Source organism: Ovis aries, chromosome 13, assembly GCF_016772045.2.
Source record: "Ovis aries strain OAR_USU_Benz2616 breed Rambouillet chromosome 13, ARS-UI_Ramb_v3.0, whole genome shotgun sequence".
Classification (NCBI taxonomy): Eukaryota; Metazoa; Chordata; class Mammalia; order Artiodactyla; family Bovidae; genus Ovis; species Ovis aries.
The window spans coordinates 54,231,602-54,249,431 of record NC_056066.1 but is presented as its reverse complement, the minus strand read 5'-3'; the positions used below and the strand labels follow the sequence as shown (position 1 = coordinate 54,249,431).

Genomic DNA, 17,830 nt, shown 5'->3' with positions numbered 1-17,830 from the left:
GGCTCTCAAGGACCACAAGGCGTGCCCGGCATCAGCAAAGACGGCAGAGATGGGGCTCACGGTGAGCCTGGGCTCCCCGGCGATCCTGGCCTTCCTGGTGCCGTCGGCGCTCAGGGGCCTCCTGGCATCTGCGACACCTCCGCCTGCCAAGGAGCCGTGATGGCAGCTGTCGGGGAGAAGTCAGGTCCCCGAAGCTCCTAAAACACAACTTCAGGAAGAGTAAGAAAGCGGTGCCAACTGAGCAGCGGGCTCTGGAAGGATTGCGGGGACCAGTGGCATTCTGGTATCAATGGGGAACGCTGCCTAGCAAGCCATCCAGCAAGGCCGCCCCTCCTCATCCTCAGCAGTGACGACTGGACACTTGGTCCCTGAGACCATGCTTCATCAAGCTGCTGTCAGAAGTGTTCCGTCTCTACATGAATTTACAACGGTCCCTTCAGCTGTAACGTCATACCTCAGACACAGACCAACATTTCAAAGGGATTGAGGGTGTACACACAGGAGGTTCCGTACAATTCCGAGAAAGAACAGTCAGCAACTTGTTTACATGGCATTTGTGTAAAGACTAAGATAACACTTCAATAAAATGACACATGAAATCTTCAGATTAATGACTGGCCACAGTATTACAAAAAAAAAATAAAGAATTTAATGTACCGTATCCCTTCCATACAAAGGTCTCGTCTGATTTACCTGCTTCTTTTGTGCACAAACTTTTAACTATCTCTGTTGACAGTATTTATTGAAAGTGACTGTATTGCACTAAAGCCTATTGGGATTATCTGTTGTAACAAATAAAGCCACTCATTTGAAAAACTCAGTTCCAAACATTACAGTTTATTACACAGAAAGTAATGACTCTATGAAAATGAGGGCACTGAAGCAATACTACTGTGACAATATTTCATTTATGGACAAAAGTACCTTTAAAGGAGGTCTCTGGAAAATTTCCAGCAAAAAGGCTTGAAAGAGGACTGCATTTTGCAATACAGTTCGGTGCAGCTGGAAATCATTACAAGGGGAAGTGACAAACAAATGAAATAAAATTCCCAAACTACTTACAGTTAAGAACAATTTAACTCGTTCTAGTTGTTAACGGGGCATATCTAAAATGTAAATAAAATAAGTAAAAAGCAATGTACCTTTTAAGACTAAAGAAATTACAAAGGATGTTAATTTTTAAGTTATCATGTTAAGAAAACATGATGGAATCAGACAGATAATTGAATAATTACTTACTAATTGTCAAGATGTCTTCATCCCCAAAAGGTCTAAGAGGACATTAATGGGTAAGTATTTTGTTCTAGATAAATATTTCTACAAAATGGGCTTTCAAAGTCCACATTAGAGTCCCATGAGCTGAGACACGTCCCTCTCAAGTTAAGACTATCAGAGCGGAAGTCCAGGGTCCAAGGTAATGTTTGCGTGTCACAAAGGAGCTGCTGTCTACTGCCCAGGAACCAGTGTTCACATCCAGTCACTTGATCTCCATAGCTGGGCTGCTCTGTAGACTCTCCTGAGCAGGACACGTCACCAGGGAGTCTGGTCTGGTCAACTTTAGCCTTCTGCCAGTTTTACCGCAAAATACACTCTCAAATTCCTAAAATCAAGACATGACCATCAATGTACTGTATGCACAGACATGAAAACTGCTATTTTCAAAAACACAAAAGTTTGACATTAAGAGCTAAACTACATCAAAACATATAGTTACGGTGTCACAAATACATGTCACATCTTGTAAGGGGATAAAGATGGGGATTCAAACACTTTCCTTGGTTACCTTACATGTATTTTTATTTCATTTTCCAATAGATTCTCAAAATGCCAGTCCATATTATAAACCCTCCTGATATTCAAAAAAGCACCCGTATTTTTTATTTTCATTGTGGTAACATAGACATAAACTCTACCATTTTAACCATTTGTAAGTGTGCAATTCAGTAGCATTAAGTATGTTCACACTCTTGTGCAAACCATCACCACTCTGCATTTCCAGAAATTTCCACCACCCCACACAGACTCTGTGTACCATTACGCACCCCTCCTGCCAGGGGCATTTACAGTCTCCACCCCTCTGCTGCTAAGTGCTCAGTACTGGGTATGGCGATGGCCAGACTGAGGTGACTCCCCAGTATCCTACTGGCTGTGGGTCAATTTAATGCCACTCTACCTCTAAATGCTTTAGAAAATGCCTCAGTTTTAATGGCTGTATCAGTCTCAAGCTCACAAAAGGAGAAGGCGAGTACAAGCAGACAACCTGAGGCTCATAGGCCTCCAGGAAACAAAAGCTACAGGTCTGTGAGATGCAGAAGGCGGGAAGTCCCACAGGCCACAGCTTGGGCCTGCTCGCCAACATGAAGCTTTGCATGTCGTGAGAACTCTATGACAACTTCAGCAGAGAATTTTTCATGTAATATACAATACTGAATAATCTTAATTGGTTTAATATTTCTCCCTGAGATGCCTCAGGAGTCTTCTGGAAAACTCAGAGTCAGCTAGGGAAGGAAACTTATTACAACCTGTTCTCAAAAGCAGCTCAATATTCCAGGAAAAGTTTGCTCCCTTAACAGAGAGGGAAAACCACATCGAGGCTTGCACCTCCTTACTTTTAATAGCAAACTTCATTTACTTAATTCATTTCAGTCTAATCTGAGCCCATCTTGACCACATGTAAAACACTTTCCTTAAGGTTCCTTTTCCACAAACCTTCCATCACTTTCTGTATCCATATTAATGTGTCCTTTATTTTTGCCCATTCAGAAACAATAAGCCCTGGGACAAAACTATTCTCCCTTTACCCCCTGAACAAAGATATTTCCATTCTTTATATCTTCCTCTCACTGAGGGTGAATACCCTACTTTCTTTACACGCTGAAATGCTTCCCTTATTACTTTTAGTAGCTTAATTGCATACGTATTACAATTTTAACCCTTAAAGACTTTAATCTCTAGTGAAAACCAAGAAGCAAGTAACTGAACTGTTCTTTACATCGGCATGTGTTTTGATTGGCAAACTTAAGAACACATTCTTGTAACCTCTCAAAGCATATATTTTCCTATGATATAATTTTTCAATTTAATGTGGTACAGGACATGTGTCTAATAAGCCCAAATAGCTTAAGATTTTTTTTTCCCTCTCAGAAGACAAAAGGTGAACTTAGACTTGTCCAGCAATCAATGTTCCAGTATTTCATCTTAATGAAATAGACCTTTAATGAAATAGTCATCTTAATGACTTAGACCTTAAATGAATTTCTGTCACACAGCTTAGTTTAGCAAAACTAGTTTCAAGTTACCAAAAATCTGGAAAAACTATAATTATTCCTAAGGAGTTCATCTGAAAGCTTTTATCCCATTTATCTCTATTTTATTATTTATGATAATATTATACAGACATTACCCATCCAAAGATCACATAGCTTGTATTTCAATACAAAACTTATCAGTTTATAACTATTATCCCATTTTCTATCTCTATTATAAGACCGCCCTAAGCTGTATAATAGTAGCAAAACTTAGGTATCCATTAGCAAGCCATCTTTTCCCTAAATCTAGAGTATTATGGCCAGACCATATTAAAAGGAAAATCATTTTTTGTACATTTTATTGGTTTGCGACTGAAAGCAGTCCAATTCTGGAGAATGTACCACAAAAGGCTGCATTTGAGAAGTGAGCTTGAGTTCCCATGGCTGGTACACACGCAAGACAAATGCAAACACACATACACATAGGACAAGATTCCCGCAGGACAGAAACAAAAGGTGAAGTCGGAGTATTCCCTAAAGGTCCCAAAGGCTTCCTGTTTTAACAACAAACAAAATGCAAATGAAAAGATAGGAAATCGTGACCACCAGCGTCATGGTAACTCACCCAGCAAACATAAAACTTCATAACAGTTGAGATAAGCTGAATTTACTTGATTTTAAAAAGGCTCTTTCTCTCTTCCCCCTTTGATTTGTAGTTCTACTAATTAACCCACAACTAAAGTCACAGGCAATGCGAGTTGTGTCTACATTTCAAGAACATGCTAAGAGGTATAACTTCAGGGTTTCTCCTAGGAATATTTTGATCTCTGAGGGTCATGATATTGAGAAAATATCTAAGCCAGTTTTCTCTGATAGGCAAAAAAGAACCAGTTTCAGAATTTCAACAGTTTCATCTTAAACAATTTTTCCTAGAGTTTGAATGAAGAATGTTGTGGCCATGTGGTGTTTAAAAAAAAAAAAATCACTTTTCTTTTTATAGAAGCATAGTTGAACATTTACCAGTTTTGTAAAATACACCCTAGACTACAAGATAGAACAGAGCACTGATCACTCACACTTAATTATTCATGGCTAGTTGTCAAATACCAAGCAAATCAACAAGTCAAAGCAAACCTGTCTCTCAAGGCTCAAGTTCCCTAGTCTCAAAAGAGGGAGTTCCTAACTAGTGGCCATCAGAGACAAAGCCACATGACCAAGCCTTACTTAGTCCAAAAGGGAAAATCCTAATGAATGCTCCTCTACAGCTGAAGTCAACGTGATAGGGAAGAATACTCTGGTGTAACCACACATCAGTTCCATTACTTACCAAAGACGTCTCAACCCGCCAATGTGAGCACCTTGTTTTCCTTTACCAGAAGTGCCATGGGCCAAGGACACCCAGTCGGTGGCAAGGGCCTGCCCCTGAGAAAAGGTGTTCAGGCATCTGCTGGACAGGATCCACCTGGGTCACTGAAACTGTCACTGAACCAAATCTGGGCCCACTTGCCCACGCACAGTAAAGCCAATTTACTGACACCAGGGTGTGGTGAAGGAGTACGGTGTTTGTTGCAGGTACCAGACAAGCAGTTCAGATCTTCTGAGCATTAACACTGATCACTGGACAAGCCTAAGTTCACCTTCTTTCATCTTCTTTGAGAAAAAAACTAAAGATGCTCGGGCTTATTAGACACACGTCCTGTACCACATTAAATTGAAAAGTTGTAGGAAAACGTATGCTTTTAGAGGTTACAGAATGTTTGTATGTTTGCCAATCAAAACAGGCTGATATAAGTGAAGTGCAAGCTGCTCAGTCATGTCTGACTCTTTGTGATCCCCATGAACTATACTGTCCATGGAATTCTCCAGGCCAGAATACTGGAGTGGGTAGCCTTTCCCTTTTCCCAACCCAGGGATCAAACCCAGGTCTCCTGCATTGCAGGCGGATTCTTTACCAGCTGAGCCACGAGGGAAGCCCAGGAATCCTGAAGCGGGGAGCCTATCCCTTCTCCAGCAGATCTCCCCAACCCAGGAATTGAACTGAGGTCTCCTGTGTTGCAGGCAGATTCTTTACCAACTGAGCTATCAGGGAAGCCCATGCTGATGTAAAGAAACAGTTCAATTACTTGCTTCTTGGTTTTCACTAGAGATTAAAGTTTTTAAGGGTTAAAATTGTAATACATATGTAATTAAGCTTCTAAAAGTAGTAAGGGAAGGATTTCAATGCGTAAAGCAAGTAGGATATACACTGTCGGTGAGAGAAGATATTAAAAAATGGAAATATCTTTGTTCAGGGGGTAAAGGGAGAATAGTTTTGTCCCAGGGCTTCTGGTCTCTGGATGGGAAAAAAATAAAGGACAAACTAACATGGATACAGAAAGTGATGGAAGGTTTGTGGGAAAAGAATCTTAAGGAAAGAGTTTTGCATGTGGTCAAGATGTGCTCAGATTAGACTGAAATGAATTAAGTAAATGAAGTTTGCTATTAAAAGTAAGCTGGTGCAAGACTCAATGTGGTTTTCCCTCTCTGTTAAGGGAACAAACTTTTCCTGGAATATTGAGCTGCTTTTGATAACAGGTTGTTAAGTTTCCTTCTCTAGCTGACTCTGAGTTTTCCAGAAGACTCCTGAGGCATCTCAGGGAGGAAATATTAAACTAATTGGCATTATTTAGAATGTTAAATTACATGAAAAACATTATACGGAAAAAAATTCTCTGATGTTGTCACAGAGTGTAACTAATCATGACATGTAGTACTGGGCATGGGTGAGCAGACCCAAGTTTGGTTTAACAATTTTTGGTGACCCAGATGGGATTTCCATTGCATCTGGGTGCCAAAATCTGTTACTGAACAGAATTTGGGTCCCCTCCCCTGCACACAGTAAAGCCAATCTACTGACACCGGGCTGTGGTGAACAAAAGTGCAGCATTTATTGCAGACGCCAAAACAAGTTCGGGTCATTTGAGCATAAGCCACCCAGGCTCCTTGTTTGGCACCTGCAATAAATGTTGCCCCTTTCTTTTACCACAGCCCGGTGTCAGCAGACTGGCTTCACTGCGTGTGGGCGAGTGGACCCAAATTTCATTCAGTGACTTTCAACCTCATCAATTAAAACACAGTAAGGAAAATAGGAAAGGGAGCCATTGCATATTAAAAGATATTTAACAGCTATGAACCAAATACAATGTTTGGATACTGACTCAAATAAGTCAACTGTAAAACAACAGTTGTGAGCCAGAAAAATCTGGACAGGGATTGAGATTAAGGAAGATGATGATGATGCAGTTGTGCTTTTAACCAGCACTTTCCTTTTTTAGAGACACATCTGCAAATGAAGTGCTGTGACATGTGGAAACACTTTAAAATAATTTGGTGAGGGTGGGAGGATGGGGATGAATCGGTGAAATGAAGTTAGGCCTGAGGCTGAGCTATGGGACACAGAAGTTCGTTATTCCAGTCTCTCCATTTTTGTGCGTGTATGCATTTCCATTTTTTGTTTTTGTTTTTTAAAGAACAGTATTCTTACACAATTAAGTCTAGGTTTATATATTTTTATTGTGGTAAAATATATATAACATAAAACTTGCCGTTTTTACCATTCATAAGTGTAAAATCCACTGGCATAAGTACACACACAAAGTTGTGTAATCATCATCATTATTTCCAGAACTTTCTCATCTTTCCAAACTGAAACTCTGTCCCCATTAAATACTAACTCCCCATCCACCTACCCCAGCCTCTAGTACCATTCTACTTTTTGACTGTATGAATCGGATGACTTCATATAAGTGGACTCATACAGTATTTGTATTTTTGTCTGTCTTTTCTCATTCAGCATCCTATCTCTGAGGTCCATTCATGTTGTGAGGCATGTGTCAGAACTTCATTCTTTTTGTGGCTGAATAGTATTCTATTGGCTATAGAAACATTCCGCTTATCCATTCTCCTGTTGATTGGATTATCTCCACCACTCGATTGTTTCCATCTTCTGGTGACTGTGAATAATGTGGCTATGAACACTGGTATACAAGTACCTGTTCAAGTCCCTGATTTTCTACTCTCATGGGTATTTACAATACCCAGAAGTGGTATTGCTGGATTATATGGTAATTCTATGTTTGACTTTTTGAAGAACCACCAGCTGTACCATTTTACATTCTCACCAGCAATCCCAAAGTTTTCTATTTCTCTACATCCTCACAAACACTTGTTATTTTGCTTTGTAATAGCCACACCTATGGGTGGCAAAGACCCAGATGCTGGGAAAGATTGAGGGCAGGAGGAGAAGGGGACGACAGAGGACAAGACGGTTGGATGGCATCACCGACTCAATGGACATGAGTTTGAGCAAGCTCTGGGAGATACTGAAGGACAGGGAAGCCTGGTGTGCTGCAGTCAATGGGGCTGCAAAGAGTTGGACACGACTGAGAGACCGAACACCACCACCACCACTTAATGGGTGTGAACTAGTATCTCATATCCATTAACGTGTTTTTGATCTGCATTTCCCTGATCATTAGTGATGTTGAGCATCTTTTCATGTATTTATTGGCCATTTGCTCATCTTCCTTGGAGAAATGTCTATTCAAGTCCTCTGCCCATTTTTGAATCGTGTCGACTTTTTGCTGCTGGACTATAGTAGATTTACACTTAATTCATGACCACGAAGGGAAGTGTAAGCACTGTGTCTGCTGCCACTGTTCTACCTTCTGAGTCATCTGGAGCTGCTGGAATACTCCACCTGACCAAGCGGCGACCAAGGTGGCCAGCCTGACCAAGGCCACCTGCCATTTGCAACAACCACCTACGCTCAGAGGCTATAGCTGTACATAAATATACTCTAACTTTTCCCCCAATATTTAAAATATTTTCAGTGGATCTTAATATAAAATGAACCATGGTTTGATCATTTTCTGTATTCTGACACCCCAAGCTGAAATATAAAATATTTGTCTGTATTTGAGAAGGTAGAGTTTACCTTTGAGAATAACTAAACAGAAGTCATCATTTCTCAGATGTAAGAAAGTTCTTCAAGAGATTTTCTAAACAACCTTCACACAATGAGCTGACTACCTCTGGGTAGCCATCTTTATTCTCAATAGTTCTGCCGGAAATAGAGTTCGGGTATAGCTCAATCCAGACTCTCACACAGCCCCTGGGTCTTGACTCATGGGGACTTGGAGGGACAGTGAGAGAGGAGACAAGTGGACCTCTCCTGCCCTCGAGTGCACCAAAGGTAAACCAGCACTCTGGCTGGCTCAGCTAGCATCTATTTTAACAAAACCTGATTGAAACAACTGAGTTCTAAGGGATTTTTACAACTCATCAGACAACTTGAAATGATACCTAATCAAACTTGATATTCACATTACATTTGTAAGTAGGAGAATGCCAATGATAAAATCTGTATTTTTAGTAGGAAAAAGAAAGATTGTTACAGTTACACGTCAAGAAATTATATCAGGAAGTTAGGAAGAGGAAGAAAACTGGTGTCATCCATAGACAGAGAGGAGAGAATTAAAGGCAAAAGGTTAATGAAATCAAGAGGGGTGACAAACCTCAGGGCCCAGGTGGGAGGGGGTGCCTCAACACTCAGCTGCGTGAGAGACCCAAGGAGACAGGACAGGTGAATCACAGTGGGAAATGCCACGAGGGCTCTCGGAACAACAGGTATGACAGACAAGAGAGGACCTTAAATAGTTTAAGAAAGACCTGAACCATATTTTGTAACCTTGACCTAATAAACATACAGAATTCACCAAACAGAGAATGCATGTACTTTCCAAATAAACACAGAATTTTTAAAAATTTGACTACATAAGCGGTCACAATGGAAGTCTCTGCAAGCTGTTAAAAACTGCCATCTTTACAGATCAGAATGTGAGAAATAGGATAGATAAAACAGACAAAATACTATTCTTAAAAAGCAGAGTCTTGGACTTCCCTGGTGATCCAGAAAGGGCTGTGGGATGAGATGTATACTGAAATAATCTTGGCAAGTTACTTAAGACTTTTATGTATTTTACCTTAAAGAACAAAAATGTTCATGTAAGTGTGAGGGGGGATGTCACTAAGGAAACAGTAACGACACAAAGGTTTAGGATTTTCCAGTCTAATTCTCCCCAAAATTGCTACTGATATTACTTCAGCCTGTTTTTTGATGGGTCCTGTAATCCGACACAGAAATAATTTACAAACTCAATGTAATTAAATTTCAGAAATGTTCAGGAAACCTAATACACACAAACATTAATATGTTTTAAACTATTTAATCTTTGAATATAGAGACAATTAAGTTCTTTTGGTTGTTGTAAACACTATCATCATATCTGAATCAATCATATGAATAATAATTCACCATTTACAAGGTACACAGAGCCAACCATTAAATTCATTTTTTAAACATAAAAGCTTTATTTTATTACAATAAACCAAGTATATTGCTAAAAATAATGTTAAAAAAATAACCAGAATAACCACATTATAAATAACCATAAATAATCCAATTAGCACAAATCTAAAAGGCAATTAGAAATATACAATGAAAATAAGGAACTTGATGAAATTACAAAACTCACAAGATGGAAATGCACATGGGCACAGGAGAGGAAATGGAGAAGACAAACTCTCAGCACTCAGCCTGAAAGGCTGGCTGGGGGCGGGGGATGCTCAGGCCCCCAGGATCTAGAAATGGTTCCCTGTTTATTACACCAATGTCAGCTCAGTTCTCTTATTAGACTTATGCTCGGTCAATAGCAGCACGACAGCTGGGACCAGGAGCAAAACCAGGGTGCTCTCCACTAACCACTTGCCCCTACCTCAAGTTCTGAGGCAGGTACCTGGACCCAAGGTCCCCCGAGGCAGAGCACAGGAGGCACCGCCAGGCACATTCTCTCATTTGAAACCCCACTAACATCCAGCATTAGGTCCCACCAGGAGCCACGCTGGCTCGCAAGGTATCAATGGCTCCTCAGCCCCAACAGACAGGGTCAAGGTTGAGGCACTCGCTGTACTAAGAAACTGAGATGCTTGCCGCAGGCCCCCGCATAGTCCTCCATCACCCAGGCCGAAGGGTCTCTCTGCTCTACCTTCTCAACACGTTTGATAACCAGACTGTTTGATTATTTTTGACACTGAATTGCCTCTTTTTGTTTCTATTTGTGCTTTATCTCTTTCACAACAATTTCTGAGGGCAAAAACTCACACCCTACAGGCCTGTCTCTGAAACCCCATTGAGCCCCCAAACAATTCACTATACAGAGCGGGTGTCTCCTTGCTAGCTGACAACTGACAATGCAGGCTTACACTCTGTGGTTAGTGGACAAACCCAGGCTGTGCTTTGTACTTTGATAATAGATAATTCCATCATTAACAAGCAGGGCGTTACTCACACTGGGCTCAGTATCTGATGTTAAAGTACAGGAAACAAAGGACAGTTTGGGACATCTTCGAGGAAAAGGATAAATAGCAATACTGATCCATTTACAGGATTGAAAGTCTCCTGGCCTAGATACTAACCTTTTTAAGAGAATCTCCATGCCTTTCCTGAATATATTTCAGGAATGCTGTGGTCCATTGCAGAGTCGTGGCCTTATCGGTCTCAGCATTGCAGAACGGGACTAAAAGGTTCAACTCGTCACAGCAAATGCGGATTCTGCGCCTATGGTCAAAATCCAAATTAATAACATCGAAAAGCTGACGCAGAACAAGGGAATAAAATGAATACCTAACTTCCTCAAGGAATTAGCTCCCAGCTCAGCCACTGAGAACTACGAGCAGCTCCTCCCCCACTAGGATCCCCTCTGCAGCACCAGGCCCGCTTGGGGGCCAGCTCAGCCTTGTCATGCTCCCTGGAGAGTCTCTCCTCTTTACTTCTCCTGGGGTACATGCAAGGGCCAGCTCCAAGCCTCTAGAGCAAGGATGGACCCAAAGCCCCAAAACCAGAAGCAAAACTGTATGTGCTTCTTCTGGGCAGAATGTTCTTTCACTCAACATGCCTTCACCTGCCCGCTAGGTGCCAAGGAGCTCACACAAGCTAGGTTTCACAGCACTCATTCTTCAAGGGGTCCCAGTTCATTTAGGACACAGACTACCAGCCTGTTAATGTCCCCAAACCTGGTCTTTTTAGAGATGATTTACATTACTGGAGCCTCACTCTTAGACTGTTTTTAACATTCACGAATTACATTCAGTGCTACACGAGCTGATGTGGAACACCTTATACAATATGGCCCTTGTTGCTCATCTTCCCATACTCAGAATGTAAGAGAAACTTTGTAAGGTAGTAACAGTGGGAATTCACTAGATGCTCTGTAACCGCAGGCACCAGGCCCAACATCTCAGCTTGTTTGATGCTGGCGTCCCATTTCAAACACCTATTTCACACACGAGGAACTTAGGAGGAGATGAGAAGAACAAGAAGAAGGTTGTTTAACTAGGAAATGGCAGAGGAAGAATTCAAACCTTCACTGTCAACAGGTAGTAGTAAGTAAAAGGCTTTTTGTCAGATGGTAGGTACTCAGTATATGTTTATTAAATACATGTCAGAGTGGGAACAATGCCCATTATAATTCACGGTGAGTTCAGTTATGTGTGGATGCATATTTAGGGAAGGTGTCTAGCTGCCTAGCTTTAATATTTCCCTTTAAAATAAGTAAATTGCCTTAGTCCAACACTGTAGGTTCAGAGATGAATATATGTCTTGCTCAGTGCTCTAGTTCTTGAGCCTAAAACAGAAACTGGTATAGAACTCAACAAATGACTAAGGTAATTATATGTGAGGGAATCATCTTGTAAAAACCCAGCTGCAATGGAAAATGTAACCACCTTTGGATCTATGCAAAACAGCACAAATAAAATCAACAGATAAAAACAACTCACATAAGCTGTAACCTCCTCCTTCTCCAACATTCTTAGAAGAACCCAACAAAACTGAGTGACTCAGTGACCAGTGACCCTGGCCGGCACCTTGAAACTCAGATTTGGGGGATCCCACCACCACCAGTCACCACCCCGTGACTAAGCCGTGGGTGCAAACAACACGGCTTATGTCAAATACCAGCTTTCCTTCCGGCAGTCTGGGATCTGGCTGCGGCCGATAAGGAAGGCCCCCACAGTCAGCTCCCTATAGTAGGATCCCAGGGCCCCGAGTCTCTCAACCACTCTCCTGGCTGGGGACACACTCCCATGGCTTGGGGCTGACAGGCATCCTGAGTGGCTCCACTGGGGGGGGGGTTCCTGGGAGCTGGTGCCTGGTCCCCTGGCTGTCTCCCCACACACCTCTGCTGGCTCTGCTGGGTTCTTTGTCCAAAATAGACCAGAGCCACGAGTGTTCCCAGTGAATCATCAAGCCTGGGGGTCGTCGTGAGTACTCCCACCTCACAAAACACAGTGGCCGCTGACTCCTGCTGGCTCTCTCTCCCTTTGAATACAGAGATGGCTACACCCCCGTTCTCTACAACAGGCTGCCTGCCACCAGCACTGCCCGCCACCTGCCTGGCATCTGGGGCGCCCATGCTACCGGCGCTCGGGCCTTACCTCCGGTCTCTTTCCATGCGGTTGTGTCTCTCCCTGCGTTGGGACCGGCCCCCCTGCGGCCCGCTCTGGGTCTGCTCACCAAGGGCGGCCTGGGATGGCTCTGCTGACTGCCAAGCCCCCTGCGCCACCGTGGGGCCTTCGCCCACGTTCTGAATCTCTCCAAGGGCTCTTCGTTCTACATTTGTGTCCAACTGACGTATCCTACTCCGATTCCTCTTATTTATGGCTTGTTTACATAGCGCTTCTTCTTTGCAAAAGAAGGAAAAAGTGGTATTTTAATTTTTCAGTTCTTCTTAACTTACCCTCGTAAATGCTGAATATATTTTTCAGTATTTTCAATCCAAGATGTAAACATGAATGGGTAAGGAGCACACAGAACCGAACAGGAAGCCTCAGAAATTCCACAGGGGCAGCTGGCACAGAGCTCCAGGTTTCAAACTATAAAACTGAACATAAACCAAATTAAAATACACTGAGTATTATGTGATCAACAGAGCTTGTTAAAGGTCTCTCCTTTAAATCAAGAGGCATTTTAACTGTCATCTCTGAATAGAGAAACCAAGAAGCTGTTTGATTTTCCTGATATTCAGGATGGAATCTGGGGTTTCTTTTTAACCCAGAAATCTTTTCCCCAGAAGATTTTATTGATATGCAATTATTCTAAAATGACAACTGATACTATAGCTGCAATGCTCAGAAGAGGACAAAACCTAAGTGGTTTAGGGTTAAACATGCCCTTACCTTACAAATGAGACTCCTTCCCCCTACAAAACCAGTAATCACATCACAGCTGTGACTTGTGCTACAGAAACCTGTCAATTTCCCATCAAACAGGGGTCTAACTAATACAAGTGGTGATGAGCATTCCTAAGGTGCCATACAAAGCCAAATCTTCTACAGTGACAGAATTGCTGAACACAAATTTCAGAATGGGGATAACTTTTAAAAAGACACAGAGGGGAATTCACAAGTATTGGTGATGCTTTATTTCTTAAGTTGAATAGTCAGTACAGGAACTATTTTAATATTAACCTTTGTACCTTACAAATGTTAACGTATACTTTCACATACAACGTCACAATGACCAGGAAAAATTAATCACTGCTGTGGGAGAAAGCAGGAGCACTCCATCACTATCCTGTCTCCATCAGCTCTCAGAAAGCACATTGTGTGAGTTGTGTTATTGTTGGATAACTTGAAAAAGAATGCTTCCCAGGAAAAATGGATTGAGAGTTAACGTCAGAGGTAAGCAAAGTTTGTCTTCAGCAGTTTCTTTATATCTAAAATTTTCTGAATCACCTTATGGCCTCTTGCTCCCAACTCAATCCTTTGCCCATCTGCAGACTGTCCCCACCAGGGCTTCCCAGGTGATGCTACTGGTAAAGTATCCGCCTGCAATGCAGGAGACGTGGGTTCGATCCCTGGGTCAGGAAGATACCCTAGAGAAGGAAATGGCAACCTGCTCCAGTATTCTTGTCTGGGAAATCCCATGGACAGAGGAGCCTGATGGACTACAGTCCATGGAGTCGCAAAGAGTTGGACACGACTGAGCAACTAAACCACCACCACTCAGTTCAGTTGCTCAGTTGCTCAGTCGCTCCGACTCTTCGCGACCCCATGAATAGCAGCACGCCAGGCCTCCCTGTCCTTCACCAACTCCCGGAGTTCACTCAAACTCATGTCCATCGAGTCGGTGATGCCATCCAGCCATCTCATCCTCTGTTCTCCCCTTCTCCTCCTGCCCCCAATCCCTCCCAGCATCAGAGTCTTTTCCAATGAGTCAACTCTTCACGTGAGGTGGCCAAAGTATTAGAGTTTCAGCTTTAGCATCATTCCTTCCAAAGAACACCCAGGACTGATCTCATTTATAATGGACTGGTTGGATCTCCTTGCAGTCCAAGGGACTCTCACGAGTCTTCTCCAACACCACAGTTCAATAGCATCAGTTCTTCAGCACTCAGCTTTCTTCACAGTCCAACTCTCACATCCATACATGACTACTGGAAAACCATAGCCTTGACTAGACAGACCTTGTTGGCAAAGTAATATCTCTGCTTTTTAATATGCTATCTAGGTTGGTCATAAGTTTCCTTCCAAAGAGTAAGCATCTTTTAATTTCATGGCTGCAATCACCATCTTTGGTGATTTTGGAGCCCCCCAAAAATAAAGTCTGACACTGTTTCCACTGTTTCCCCATCTATTTCCCATGAAGTGATGGGACCGGATGCCATGATCTTAATTTTCTGAATGTTGAGCTATAAGCCAACTTTTTCACTCTCCTCTTTCACTTTCATCAAGAAGCTTTTTAGTTCCTCTTCCCCTAAAATCTCTGAGCAGATTTCAGACTCATGCCTCATTCATGAAGTATGAAATTTAAAAAAAAAAGAAACTTTACATCTGTCAGCAACTTGAAGGTAACGAAAAATGTACATAAGTCTATCATTTTTCTGTTTAAAGAGGTTACTGTTAAGAAAAACCAGCCTCTAAACTGAATATTTCCAGGCCAAGTATAAACTCGATGTTCAAAATTGGTATGAATGTTCAAAGTGAGGTGACTAAAGCAGAGGGAGGAAAGGGTTCCTAAAATGCAAGCAGACTTCCAAGATTATTTCATTTATAAACCACCTCCCCCTTCTCCCACCCATGGCCAAACAAACCCACCCAACATCAAGGGCAAAACTCAGGCAGGAAGAGAAAGCATCTGCCAGCTTCTGCCTTATCACTTACCTCCTACTTTAATCCAAACCTGCTCAGGCAAAGCTTTGTTTCTACTACCCAAAGTCTGCTTAGTGGATTCAATTTCTTGCTGATAACAGAAAGAAAATGCTCTTGGCAATCCAATATCCTGATGCTTGGCAGTTTCGAGTATAGAACATGAGTTACTAGAAGTCTGGAGAAAATGAAGCAATAAGAACTTTATCAACATGTGACAATCTCCTCTCTACACACAAATAAAATGCACTTTAACAGAAATAACACCAAAACTATTCACATGAACTTGAAGAACTTTTAAGCATTTTTAAGTATCCCTGAACCACATAAATACTCTCAATTTTAAAATGTTATTGAGCTTAATGAAAGGGAAAAAAAAAATCCTTGGGACCTAACTAAAATACAACTTATCCTTTTAATACAAAAGAGCAAAAAGCTTTACAAATTATTTTCCCTACCTGTGTTTGTGAAATATTAGAATTTCCACTAGTAGAGCAAGCATTTGTAGTAAACAGAGGGTATGTAAATTGCAAAGCAGTAGTTGCAGCAGTAGTTTTATTTTTCACTAATGTTGTACATTTGTTTTGTTGTTGATGAAGAGGAACATTCATTAGTTCGGATGGATGGCGAATAAGAGTAACCAAACTGCCAAGACAAAAGAAACCCAGAAACCCGTGAAGTGTGTGTGGCAGGTAAGTTTCCTGAAACACCACAATCACTTACTATCACACTCCCGTGGTTAACATTAGATTTTCTAGATAACAGATTCTAATCTGTTACCATGAAAGGCCCCTCATCATGGAAATCTCTATAAAACAATTATCCACTAGTGTTGCAGGGGACAAGTTCAAACTATCTTCTTCACAATGCAAGGTGAAGCTGTGTGTCATCTTTCAGTTACAACTCCCTTCCCATCCCACTTCTGACACCAATCTCTGGTGGGTTTTTGTTTGTTTTTGCCATCCTCCAAAATCTGACGACTATGGGCAAAATGGGGGGAAAACTACAGGGTGGAGACAGTCAGAAAACTGAGGAGACACCCCAGCAGACAGGCTACTCCCCTCCAGTAGTGGCTGGGAGAGTGCCTGTGAGCTGGCAGTCTGGCTGAAGGATGAAGCTGCTTTTCACTCCAAGCCTCACAACATGACCTCTCTCCTTCCACCCGCACAGCGTGAGGTCAGCCTAAGCCTGAGTCAATGCAAGGGGAAGCCGAGGCCTCTCCTGACATTTAGGTAGGCGATCTGGGGAAAAAGCCTTGATCCTCAGGAGCATCTGTGCGCTTAACTCATCTCTCTTCCACGTGCAGACGCAGAGTGTACACCATAAAGGAAATGCTATGGGGTGTGTACGCAAGACCTGCTCACTCTGCCTGCACAGAGCACACAATGTCTCAGGTCGGGCCCAGGCCCTCTGTGGCCTGCTCCCTGTTACGATGCAAGCTGCACGGAGGCCGCTGGCCTCTGCATGTGACCCTGGTCTACACCCAGACCGAGGCTGGTGCTTCTCTGCACCGGGCCCTGGTCTACACCCGCACCCGGCAGGGCCCGCTCCCTCGGGGGATGCACCCACTTGTTGAGCGCCACGCCGGGCTCCGCGGCCTCCGCGCCGCGCGGGGCGGGCGGGGTTTCGGCAGGGATGCTGTTGAAGCGGTCCTCCAGGCGGACGCGCACCGCCGACTTGGCCCGCGCCTCCGGCGCGCCCTCCGCGTTCTCCTTGCCGGCGCCGTCGGGCGCCTTGGGCCGGGGTGCGCCCGGGCCCGGGCCGTCGGCGCCCGGCGTCTTCTCGGCGGCGGGAGCCGCGCCCGCCTCGCTCAGCAGCATCATGCGCAGCTCCTGGAAGTCGATGTGGCCCAGGCACTGGTTGGCGCCTGCGAAGCCGCCGTCGGTCAGCGTGGGCGGGCACAGCACCGGGTACACAGGCGGCGCGCCCCCCGCCGCCGCGGCTGCCGCGCCCCCCGCCGCTGCGAAGCCTCCCGCCGCCGCGCCGGGCGCTGCCGCCGCCAGAAAGGCCGAGTTGAGGCGCGTCTCGAGCTCGCCGTCGGCCGCCGCCGCCTCCATGTGCGAGTAGAGGATGTGCTGCAGTTGCGTGTACTCGATCTCCGTCATCTCCACCAGGCTCAGGTCGGTGGTCGTGAAGCTCAGCCCCGCCTCGCCCAGAGCCGCGTCCGCGCCCTCGGGGCCCGCCGGCCCGCCCGCCTGCGGCGGCTCCCGCGGCCCGGGGCCCGACATGCCGGCGCCAACGGCGGGGGGCGCGCGGGCGGGCCGGCGGGGCCAGGCCGGGCGGGCGGGGGCGCGGAAACCGCCGGCCGCAGCGCGCCTGCGCCGCCTGCCAGCAAC

At 44.0% G+C, this 17,830-nt stretch overlaps 2 protein-coding genes across 4 annotated transcripts in view; one reads left to right on the top strand and one right to left on the bottom strand.

Moving 5' to 3' along the window:
• The window catches only part of COL9A3 (collagen type IX alpha 3 chain), an 18,928-nt gene extending 18,108 nt beyond the window's left edge, over positions 1–820 (top strand). Inside the window, exon 32 of the mRNA XM_042229897.1 lies at positions 11–820. Coding sequence (XP_042085831.1) covers positions 11–201 — 191 coding nt within the window. The 3' untranslated portion in view covers positions 202–820. The remainder of the gene's footprint in view (positions 1–10) is intronic.
• TCFL5 (transcription factor like 5) lies at positions 818–17,830 on the bottom strand. Of its 3 annotated transcripts, XR_001044615.4 has the most exons (7): positions 17,064–17,830; positions 15,953–16,139; positions 15,510–15,672; positions 12,783–13,029; positions 10,764–10,905; positions 1,240–1,600; positions 818–1,106 (listed from the first exon to the last, which is right to left on the bottom strand). XR_001044615.4 is itself a non-coding variant. In XM_012188858.4 (6 exons), exons 1-6 carry the CDS (start codon positions 17,720–17,722, stop codon positions 1,478–1,480), a joined length of 1,521 nt encoding a protein of 506 aa, XP_012044248.2. In that variant the 5' UTR covers positions 17,723–17,830; the 3' UTR covers positions 818–1,477. The 3 variants fall into 3 exon arrangements, 2 of the variants coding, with proteins under 2 accessions (XP_012044248.2, XP_027832769.1); XM_012188858.4 differs by having other exon boundaries at positions 818–1,600; XM_027976968.2 differs by having other exon boundaries at positions 818–1,600; positions 12,783–13,026.

Excerpts from the sequence above, each read along its gene's own strand:
- TCFL5 (XM_012188858.4), bottom strand. The coding sequence starts at position 17,722 with ATGTCGGGCCCCGGGCCGCGGGAGCCGCCGCAGGCGGGCGGGCCGGCG. Across the intron at positions 16,140-17,063 it reads CCCGGCGTGGCGCTCAACAA|TTTGGTTACTCTTATTCGCC; the intron begins GTGGGTGCATCC and ends TTGTCTTGGCAG. Across the intron at positions 15,673-15,952 it reads CTAATATTTCACAAACACAG|ACTTCTAGTAACTCATGTTC; the intron begins GTAGGGAAAATA and ends CATTTTCTCCAG.